The sequence below is a fragment of the Nematolebias whitei genome, chromosome 15, assembly GCF_014905685.2.
Source record: "Nematolebias whitei isolate Nwh7 chromosome 15, NemWhi1, whole genome shotgun sequence".
In the NCBI taxonomy this organism is placed as follows: Eukaryota; Metazoa; Chordata; class Actinopteri; order Cyprinodontiformes; family Rivulidae; genus Nematolebias; species Nematolebias whitei.
Window position 1 is genome coordinate 19,361,243 of NC_056512.1, and position 11,610 is coordinate 19,372,852.

The 11,610-nt window shown below is 41.0% G+C and overlaps 1 protein-coding gene across 1 annotated transcript in view; it reads right to left on the reverse strand.

Annotated features, from left to right (window-relative positions):
- Window positions 1-4,013: 4,013 nt before the first annotated feature.
- Window positions 4,014-11,610, reverse strand: part of rtbdn (retbindin) — a gene marked incomplete at its 5' end in the record, with an annotated part of 12,215 nt that continues 4,618 nt past the window's right edge. The window contains 1 exon segment of the mRNA XM_037689444.1: window positions 4,014-5,023. Coding sequence (XP_037545372.1) covers window positions 4,676-5,023 — 348 coding nt within the window. The 3' untranslated portion in view covers window positions 4,014-4,675.

Consider the following 11,610-nt stretch of genomic DNA (forward strand, 5'->3'; position numbering starts at 1 on the left):
TTAATAAAAGAAGCGGGGGTGTCCAAACCTTTTCATATGTGGGCCAAAACTATCCGGATGAAAACACTCGTGGGCCACAAAAATACAAATTTAACTCTCGACGTGAACAATATTCAGAAGAAAAGACAAAAGTTGATTCATTTTGGTGGAGAAACAGTTTTATATTGCTGTAGATCCAAAACATTAAAAGCCTCTTAAACACTAAGCTTAATTTTTTTATTAAAAAGGATTTGATTTAATTGATTAGTTGGGTCTATGTTTGTTGTTTTCTTGTGTTTGGAAAGTTCATTTTAGTCTGGTCACAGCAACAAAAGCATAATTTGAGTACCGTATTTTCTGCCGTACACGTAGCTCCGCCCTAGGAGTTGCATCAGTCCAATTATGTCTAATAAAGTGGAAAAATACATAAATACGTTGCTTCACCGTATAAGTTGCATCTATTGTGTCACCGCTGACGCGTCGCATTTGTTGCACGTCCCGCTGACAACCTGAAAATGTGGGCCGGTGTTGTGCCCAAAATTGATTGGCTGCCAAATGGCAGCTGCAGGAACGTGCACAGGAGGACTTTAATAAGAATTTAACAAGATTAACACTTAAAACAATTGTTTGTTTGCTCAAAATTATAGTAAAGATGTGTCTCAGTCAAACTTTTGCTTAATAAATGCACTTTGAAGGTCACATCAGCTGCATTTTCAAAAGCCGATTCTCGGAAGTGGGAGTGCACAGAGGGACGCCTTGCTGTGCAAATTTAACAAGATAACCACCTAAATAATTATTTGTTTGCTCGACTTTATAGTAAAGATGTGTCTCAATTAAACTTTTACTTAATAAATGCACTTCAATGGTCAAATCAGCTTCATTTCTCTGGGGCGGCACAGAGAAATGAAGCTGATTTGACGGTTGTTCCAGGTGAGATGAGCGAAGGTGGCAGTCTATGGCAAGCCAACTGTATCATTAATAGCCACTTTTACCTATTACATGACACAATGGCATGCCAATCTACTCTAGTGCCATCTAGTGGCTGAAAGAGGTAGTGTCCAATATTTTCAGTCCGAACAAATGAAAACAGTCATATCTCAGCCAAAAATTGGTTTATAAATATGGGAAAAAATCCATAAATACATCGCTTCGGTCTATAAGTCGCAGGGTATGCAAATTATGCAACAAAAAATGTGACTTATAGGCCGAAAAATACAGTAAGTGTCCTTTTATAAGCGGGTCGATCAGCCTTTTGTACCATGGACGACCCAAAAGGACAACTTTGTTGTGATATGGCGCTGTATAAATATACTGAATTGAATTGAAAGGGCTGATCCAAGTTCTGAGAAATCGTCCAGCTGTCAATCACTGCAACAGATTCAAAGAAGGTTTGATAAAGTTGATCAACTCGTATGTAGATGATGTCACATTATAGTCATTTAAAAATGTCCAGTTTCCCCTCTTGATTATTTTATCAACTGCAATATTTAGACAAGTTTTATGAACATTTATCTGAAAGTCTTCTTTCTGGTAGAAATCAGTAAAGGTATTTGCTGCTTTGTACCATGCAGTGAAAATGAAATGATTATATCCAAAGGTTTGTATTTTGTTTAATATTGCTCATTTTGAGAAGATTGCTTTTCCTCTGTTTTACTGTTAAACCTTAACATTATATAAAAAAGGATTTCCAACAAGTTTGCAGAAAGCCTGCATCGACTTCTAAAGCCTGTTGGCCAAAATGATAACCTTCTTAAACTGCAGCTGCGGGCCACACAAAGTCACTGCAAGGGCCGCAAATGGCCCTCGGGCCGCACATTGGATACCCAAGCCTTAACGGCTTTATCAACTTTAGCCTTCCTTAACAGAATGCATGTCGCCCACCATGTTTAATGTCAAAGTTTTAAACTAAGACCATGCATGATATGTTAGCCATCAAAGTATGTGATGGAGATGACTCTCAGCTACTACCACACAACATTTATTATTAACCTTAATTTAACCAGGCAAATCCCACTGAGAGCACAGATCTCTTTTGCAATGGAGGCATGGACCTGAAGGCAGCCTAACATGCATGTTTTTGGTCTATTTTGGGCTCAAATAGCCCAAAATATGCAGAATCAGTTAGATCACTAAGAAAATGGATGCACAAATAAAAATAGGAAAACAAAAGTTTCATTTCTGAAATGTGGGGATTCAGCCATTTTCCACATAACCTGCAGTTCTTTCAGCTTCTTGAGCTGAGGACGGAGCTGAAACAGCAGCAGGTGTTCTCCATCCTGCTGATGAAGATCTGGGCATGTGAGGCTGCTCTAAGGAGCTTCTTGCTGCTGGAACATTAGCCTTCAACCTGTCAGGGTTCGACAGCCCTTGTAACCTAAGGAAAAGTACTAACCGGTATTTCTTGTAGTCTTAGTCCTGGTTGTCTGGTTCTCCTGTTGCCTCCAAGCCTCTGAAGCCTGGATCTTCTTTCACTCCTTGTGGAACTCCTGTGACAACAAACGTCAGCCTGGACTCCGTCCTGCCACTCTCACTGACCCACTACTCACCCACTCCACCACCGACAGCCCAGTCCTGGAGTCCCCCGTCCTCCTGTTTGTGCCTGCAGCACAAGACTACCTTAGAATCATTACTCACCTTCCACAGGTCCTTCGGTGTCCCCTCACTGTAAATAAAACACTTTTTATTCTCGAGTCTCACTCTCAGTGCTGCTACTCTGGGTGTGATCTGCTGCAAATATATCTTCTTCTTTCAGCTGTTCCCTGAGGGGTCTCCACAGCGAGTCATCCTCCTCCATCTCTGTCCCCTGCGTCCTCTGTCCTCACTCCAACTGCATCCATATATCTCCTCTTTGTCAAATATATGAGTTAGCATAAAGAAAATGAAACGTTTTCAGGATGCAATAGTTTAAAAAATGTATTTCCATTAGATATACATCCAAAGATCCAAGGTGACGTGAAGAATATTTCTTTATTGATGTAAAGAAAAGCACAGAAATACCAAATTCCAGTAAACTCATCATACATCAGACAAGTCTGTTTCCCTTTTCTTAGTATTTTACAAATCATTAACATCTAACAGTGCCTCCTTCTACAAAATGACAAAGTTATAAAAGAAACCGACGATCGACCCGACCCGCTGCCTGTGTGGGTTTATCCCAGTAAACCTGAAAATTCAGGTATGAAGCTCAACATCTACGTGACGACAACACAGTCTGCACAGAATCACAGCAAACAGTCAGCAAGAGATTAACAACAAGGATCCAGTCAGGAGGCTGGAGCGAGGTCAGGGCAGACTTTATATCAGTACTTTCTCATGATTAGAGGAATGAACATCTTAAAGTGGGGTTCTGTGGAGAGGGCATGAACAGTTAAACTCTTACCTGCTGTGGATGGCTCGCTGAATGATCTCAGCTTAAAGAAATAGTTTAAATCAGTCCAGACTGACAAGCTAGCAGCTAGTCCTAATGAGTCAAGTTCAAAATGATTACCATCTGAAAACCTTTCCAGTCTTCAAAGTGTCATCTGAACACTTTTATAGATCATTACACCGCCGTTAATTTCTCACAACACGGTTATTTTCATCGATTTTTGTGGCTATTTTGCACGAGTGATAGCTAAAGCTAGCTAGCACAAGGTCAGTTCTGGAAGAAATCTCATATTTCTGCTAAATTAATCAAAATATTAAGCTGGCAGCAGCATAAAGGCTCCAATATTATACCAATTGAATGAAACTTTTAGAAATTCTGAAGTTTATAGTTTAAAGACGACAGAAATCTGCTTTAAAAGTGAGTCCACTGAAATTAGCCACCTTTAGCTCGTCAGCAACGCTTTTGAAAAGACTTTTACATAGATTTTTTTATACCACCACCGCCAATTATCATAACATCAGCATCTTTGTTGATTAAAAAAAACTAAACATCCATGTGATAAACTGTGAAGTGTGACCTTTTTTCATTTCCATTTACCCTTTATTTATCCAGGTAGTCTCATTGAGTCACGAGAACTCATTTTCTACAGAGACCTGTTTAGGGAGCAGATGATGGGGTTAAGGGCCTTGCTCAGGGGCCCAGAGTGGAGCGAATGAGGGTGAAGGCAGGTGTGTTTGTTTCACCTTTCACCTTGATGATGATGTAAATGTTTGTGGGACAGCGTTTGTGTGAAGTGAAATATGGGGTTGGAGTTGTTATAAGATGCTTTGCTGCGCTCGGATTAGCTGTCAGCTCACAAAACTTTGCTTCTCCAAACGGAAGTCGCTCAAAGAGCTATCTACAACAGGTAAGATAGTCATTGTTCCTAAGCTTTTAACAGAATCTCATTGAAAATGGTTTAAATTCTTTCAGGTTGGATGTAGTCAGACATGCTAACACAGCAGGGCGTGAGACACGTTGCGTTTATATATTATGTTAAGTTGTCGACCTCAGAGTCCTCCGAGGATTGACGTGTACTTTGAAATATATTTATACTGTTACAATGTTCCTGCTGTTGAAGTGACTGGGTGTGTTTTCATCATTAAGCCTAACTTACAGCACATAAATAGTTCCACATCACCCAGAAAAGATGTGACGGAGAGAAGGAGCTGTTAGGTTTTTGTGGTTAAGATGAATCAGAACAGGAAGGCTACAGTTCAGCTTTAACGTTTATAATTTGTGCATCAGGAACTATGTAATGATCTCTAAACACATTTCATCTAACATCCTCTACAGTCCGCTCCCACTGCCCTCCACGTCCTCCATCTCCACCGAGCGCTTGCGCAGCACCAAGTTCCCCTTCCTGCCGCTCCTGGCCGGCTCGGGCAGCTTGGCCTTGCAGGGGGCCCGGTACTGCGGCAGGCCGGCCTTGGTGGTGTCCAGCTCCTCTGGGTCGTCCTGCTGGGCCCTGAGGTTGGCGATCACGTCCTTGTCTGAGGGACTGAGGGTCAGGCAGCCGCACGGGCGGCCATCCACACCCGTGTCTCCGGCGTCCCCCACCGCCTGGGGGTCATCCTCCACCGTCATGAAGGCGTCGCCCCACAGGCTCTCGCAGAGGTCTCTGCCATGCTGGTACATCTGAAGACGCAAAACCACTTTAAATAAAGACAAACTGTAGTCTTATAGTCTTTCACACAATACTGAGAGATCCCTGCTCAGAGTGTGTGTTGTGAATCACTCTCAGCTACTACCACAACAATTTCTAGCTCAATATCTGTCCAACTGGGTTCTAGTCATGTTTGTGTTTGATAAAGTCAGTTAGCTGCGGTGGTCAGCTCGACTCAGAGAGTTAAATAAGACAACTAGAGGAAGCGTTGGTCACATGACGTGATTCGAGGGACGGGAGCCATAACCAGAGAGGACCAGCGTCTGGACTTATTGTTGTAGAAATGGGCTAAATGGCCAATTTTAAGAGCTGATTATGTAAAAATTATTAATGATAATATTAACATAATATTAGAATGTATATATAAGCTATCAGCATATAATAATGTAAAAATGCCACAAAGCTGTGCTACAGTTGAATAAACCTAAAATAAAAGGGAAACTGTCTCATTTTAGCTGTCGTTAGATTTGATCTTATTCACCTCAATGGCCATAACTGAAGCTAATAATGTAACCATTTAAAATTAAGTTTATTCTATAAAGCCCATGTAACAGTGTTAATTAGTGAACTGGCTCGTAGATATTAACCTCTGTGGCAGATATTGTTCTACAGATTGTAGCTCTGAGCTGAATCCTGCTACAATTTAGCACAATTTATTAAACAGTACAACCTGTTAATGCCTCAGATTTATGTAATGTTTACACAGTGTAAAATAATATTATATATGGGACTATTTTTAAGCTTCAATTACACAAACCTGACCAGTTGAGAAGATGTTTAGCCAATATTTCTGTTTCTTTAAGCCTAATTGGGCACAGCTGTGCTCTCTCACTTCCTTCTGCTAATTTAGCTTCTTTCAACTATTTTAGCTACTGTTCAGCTGATTTTTGATGGAGACAAGATTTGAGGCAGGGCAGCCAACTCAGGACCTGGAAGTCCCAGGTTCGATCCCCAGTCATTGCACATCTCATGGCCCCAATTGCCCCCCAGGCGCTTTCAATAGCTGCCCACTGCTCCACCTGGGTGTATCCCAGGTGTGTTGGGTTAAATGCAGAAAGCCAATTTAATCTTTGTATGGGAACATACAATGATGACAACACATAACACATTATTATTATCCTTCAAAGTATCACCGAGTATGAAGTGAACATTTATAAGTGTCGACTACAGAACAGGTTGTTGATTAAAAAATAATAAATATAAGCCCTTTATGTGTAAATTCTGAGTTGTGTGCATTTAAATGACTGACGTCAGATCTAGTTGACATCATCATTATTTATAAACAGCATATTTTCCTTATATACTGTATCCTCTAGCTGCTTTACATGATTGTTGAATGACATCATCGTTAATTATCAATTCTATTAATTTATTGTAAAAAGATTACAAATAATTTGTGACACAAACCCAGTTGAGCCTGCTGTTAATCTAATAGTTTCTTTGTCAGCTGTTGCCCTCTTTGGGCGCCATCTTTGCTCCTCCGTGATGTCACAGATGGAAGCAGTGGGCGGGATGGGGAGCGAGCTCTAGTTGTTTTAATAACTCGACCAGTTGACCAGAACAGGTAACCAGTTGCCTTTCTGAGAATTTCATTAAAACCTGTCCAGTGGTTCACAAGATATTTTGTTAACAGACAAACTACAACAGTTAAAATTCTGCACAATGTATCGTGCTTGAAATTTGTGTTGAGGGCGACTTCCAGCTACTACCACACTGAACTTTAGCTTAATATCTGTCACAGCGACTGACTTGTAGTCATTCATGTGTTTTATAAAGTCACTGTGGCAGCCATCTTGAACAGGTTTGACTCCAAACCTTTATCAGCTGCAGGTGTACATCAAAGGATGATTGTCTGACACTCTAATCCGTCCAGTGGTTCATGAGGTATTTTGCTAACAGTACAGAAAAATGAAAACGCACACACAGACAGATAAAAACACCATCGCTCTGCCTTCACCTTGATTTACAGAGAAAATCCACAACATGTGAGTTTAATGATATACATCAGTGTAAACCTTCTTCTTTGCTCAAATAAAAACATAAAATATAAAAACGCTGGGACAGGTTTTAAGATCACTTTGAGTTCAGAGAACACTGTTGACCCCCCAGCTCCATGAGGAAGAGAAGGAGCAGGCAGATTATTAAAATTGATCGAACGAAGAATAATAGACGAGATTAAAAGGTAATTAAGATAAATGTGGGCTGTGCAAACAATTTATATTTATAGCAAGCTGTCAGAGCACTAATTAGACTCGTGCTTTAAAGGAGCCAAGATGGACTCCTGAACGATTTCTGGAGAGACTGAGGGTGGATCGTCCTGCAGCCTGAAATAAACACAAACCAGTTTTTCCTCGCAGCTGAACTCTGAGCCCTCCTGATGCTTCCCCCGGAGCGAGCCTGCATCCTGAACGTTACGTAAACATCCACTGAAATAATTGATTCTGCCCTTTCCGTGGCAGCGCCGCGGCCTTGAGGACAGGTGTTGGAGGACGTCTGCAGCTGCTCTCACAGGCCACTTCGCTCACGTTGACCGCAGCGGCCTCGGATCACACGGACGGATCTGAACCAGTCTCTCTTCACCGTCGTGTTTTAGAGACTTGATCACTTCATGCGGTGCACGTTTGCCACACTGGTTTCCTCACATCGACCCAATAACACATTAACATGTCTGTCCTCGGGCAGCCACTGTTTGCTGCCAAATCTAATTCAATCCAAGCGCACGTGACTCCAGACACCATGACGTGACTGAATAAATAAAATGCAAGTATCTCCTGAGGCTCTGTGCTGTCCAACCCTGCCTTATCGCTAATTTTATGCTTAAAACCTCAGACACTACACTGAAACTAAAGAGAGGAAGACACAAATTTACATTTTCTACAGTGTTTAAGAGAGATGAGAGTGAACAGTAAAGAAAATGGGTCATTTTGTGTTTATTTTTAATCCTGTATGACTAAAGCATGTCCACATTTTATACATGAATTTATTGCAACATCTGTTAATTGTTCATAATATGTTTAAAAAAGTTAGTTGGAATGCAATGATTTAGGAGACAAACACATTTTTACAGTGAAACTATTTAAGCATGGGATCAGCAGACATATTGGTTGTTGCTTCCATAGTATTGTGTATATTGTGCCCGTTCATTGTGGTGAAGAAGGAGCTGAGCTGCAAGATGAAGCTCTTTGTTTAGTCATGTACATTCCTGCCCTCACCTATGGGCAATCTAAGATGAGATTGCAGATGTGGGTGGTCAAAATAAATCCTCTGCAGGGCAGCTGGACTCCCCTGTAGAGATCGGGTGAGAAGTTCAGTTATCAGGGAGAGACTTAGAGAAGAGGCTCTGCTCCTCCACATCGAGAGGAGCCAGTTGAGGTGGTTCACACGTCTGGTAAAGACGCTCCCTGAATGCCTCCCTATGAAGGAGTTCCAGGTATTTCCAACTGAGACAAGACCTCAGGGAAGACCCAGGACATGCAGAAGAGACTGGTTTTTGGCTGACCTGGGAACAGTTTGGAGTCCTCCCAGAAGAGCTGGGGTTTATCTCCAGCAGTCAACAGGGGACAAGTGGTATACATTATGGGATGATCCCAGTCTATCCCAGGGTCAACACAGAGACAAACAAATCAAACAGGCCTTTACACTCACACTGAGGGACAACTTAAAGTGGCTGAATGGACTCATGGTTTTGGACTATGGGAGGAAACCAGAGTACCCAGTAAAAAAATTTTTTTAAATACCCATGCCTGAGTAGAAAATGCAAACTCCACACTGTTGAGTTCAGTTCCTTCTTGCTGCGAAGCAACAGAGGTAACCACCTACACACCGTGCAGCCCTCAGAAGAAAACATAATGTCATTTAGTGACAGAGTGTCTCGTAGTCCACAGATTTCCACTGACTGAAAACACACGACTCCACTCTCACCTTAAAATGAGCCAATCAAAACACATTTCATGGATCAATTATACTGATATTTGAATAAAAGAACGTAAGTTTATAAATACAACTATTACCCGTTTAACTTCATTTCTTGGATTTTTTTTTCCATTCTGTTTGATTTTAGGATCCTAATAAAAATCAGACGACATTTTATGACTATTAAAGGAAAAATATGTGAATTTTAATGAGCTTCAGGCACAAAATGTTGGAATTGGATCAATAAAATCATACAAATAATTTCTCATGATCATTTTTGAAATACAGTAATTCCTCGATACTTCGCAGTTCGAATTTCGCAGACTCACTCTTTCACGGGTTTTCAACATAAATTGTACACAACACACAATTGGCTGATTGATGGAAGGTGACCCTCTATTCAACAAAACTGCTCAGGGGGCCACAGTTTCTGAAAGCCAGCAGCTCAGGGGCCGGACATCCAGCAATTAAAGTCATTATGTAAATAAATCAAGTATTACAATGATCCTTTTAAATTTGTTTATTTTATTGCATTGAATCATATATGCAATAAACAGAACACAAACCCAGAACACAAAAATATTTCTTTATGAAGTGGGCCAGATTGAAGTCATCCGCAGGCCATTTCCGGCCTGCGGGCCACCAGTTGAATATCTCTGAACTAGAGCATTGTGCTGAGGGATGGGCTGGCCATCAGGAGCACCAGGACATTTCCCGGTGGCCTGGCCCGCTCAGTGATCGCCGAGGGGCCCCCTCCTTTCTCTTTCCGAGGCTGTATTTCACAGTAGAGCAGAAACACACAACAGGCGGGCACACCCACATGCCACATGGATTGTTTATTTAAAATAATCAAGTGCAACCCAGACTGCACCTTTAGTCGGCCAGGCCACTAGAAAATGTCCCGGTGCTCCCGATGGCCAGTCCTGCCCCGGGTGCTGATTGGCTCAGCAGCGATGTAAATGATTTACAAAATAGTTTTGGTATGAAACACCGTGAAAGCAGCAACCAGTATTGGTTTTGGTTCCACACCGATTATTTATCAGTTTGGATAGAAATCAATTTCTCCTAACTGAAGCGGTTTAAAAAGATATCTGCAACATGTGCCTCAATTGTTCGAAATCTTTCTGTACAGCTCCACATGAAAAGATATATTTGAAAAATGTTCACAACAAATTCTTTGAGAAAATTTGATCAAATATTTTAAACACACTCACAAACAGAAGGCGAGGCTAGTTAGCTAGCTCCTCTTTAGCTTACTGCTAATATGCAGCTGATTACATGTTAGCAGCTTTGAACATACAATAAACTACCTCTCCAAACATTTCTATTTTTATTCATTTTAGACAGTTAACATTTAATTGAGACATTTTCTTAACTAGTGATCAATTTTGTTTGCATATTTTATGATACTTGAAATTAAAGATAAAATTTGAGTCAAATTCAGTCAATTAAAATGTTATTTTATTGTCTAAAATCATTTTTTACAGTGTAAATCTTTTCACTGCCAACATTTTTCTCACAAATACTAACAGAAGAAGAGTTCTTGCTTCATATGCAGTAGATAAATTAAATAAAATCAGCACGTCTAATGTCAGTTTTACTTTAAACTGACCTTAAATCTGGTGTGGTAGTAACCGAGAGTGATCCACAGCTTCTGAACAGATCACACAAGCTCTTTGTTTAAATTAACGCCATTAACTATTCAGACTCAACTCTGTTAACGAAAAAACGTTCAAGAAAAAAAATACTGAATGTAAATCTACAACTGATTAACTTCTGGAGCCAATCAAGATGGCCTCCATAGTTAGGTCACATTGGAAAACACAAAAATGGCTATAACAGCCATGTTTTTTTCAGTTATTTAGGTACATTTTGGTGTAGTAGTAGCTGAGAGTCATCCCCAACTCGTACTCTGAGTGCTAACAGACTGCATGATATCTTTGGCATGCACTGCAGCGAGTGGTCTGCGTTTCTTAACTCTAATTTATTTTCTTACTCTTTAATTCTCATATTGTTTTTATGCATTCCTGTTTTTAATCCACTGAGTGCTTAAAGATTTGACAGAGGGGCTTTGTGCCAGCATGCAGCACAGACGTAATATCTTTTTATTCACTTTTTTACATTTGCATCAGAAGCGGAGAGAGTGTGATGCTGAGACAAAATCAGACCTTGGCTGCCAAGTTATGTAACCAACAACTAGAAAAGAAAAGCAGGAGAGTGAGACAGAGCGCCACAGGTTTTTGTTCATGCAAAGGCCGTGTCTTTGAACGCATCAGCTTCAGTTAGTGCAAACCGTCATCCACTGCAGTCGGCGCTAAGACATCCAGCCTATCTTTGCATCAGACATCTGCGTTATTTGAGATGAAGCGGTGCATATAAGGTGACAACAAAACAGCCCTGTGTGAAGGCTGGAGAGTGAACATCATTACTGGGACCCCCACAAACCCCCTAAAAGCACCAGAGACAGGCACTTGTTTGTGGTCCCTCTAAATGAAGTGATGTCTGTTCCACAATTTTCTCTCTGCATTCAGGGGCCGTTTGATACGCTCTCATCTGAGGGCTGCGAGAATCTCTTGGAGCCTCTTTGCAGCATTAGTGGTGCCCTACATGAAAACGAGCCAACACAGACACACAAAGGCCCCAAATG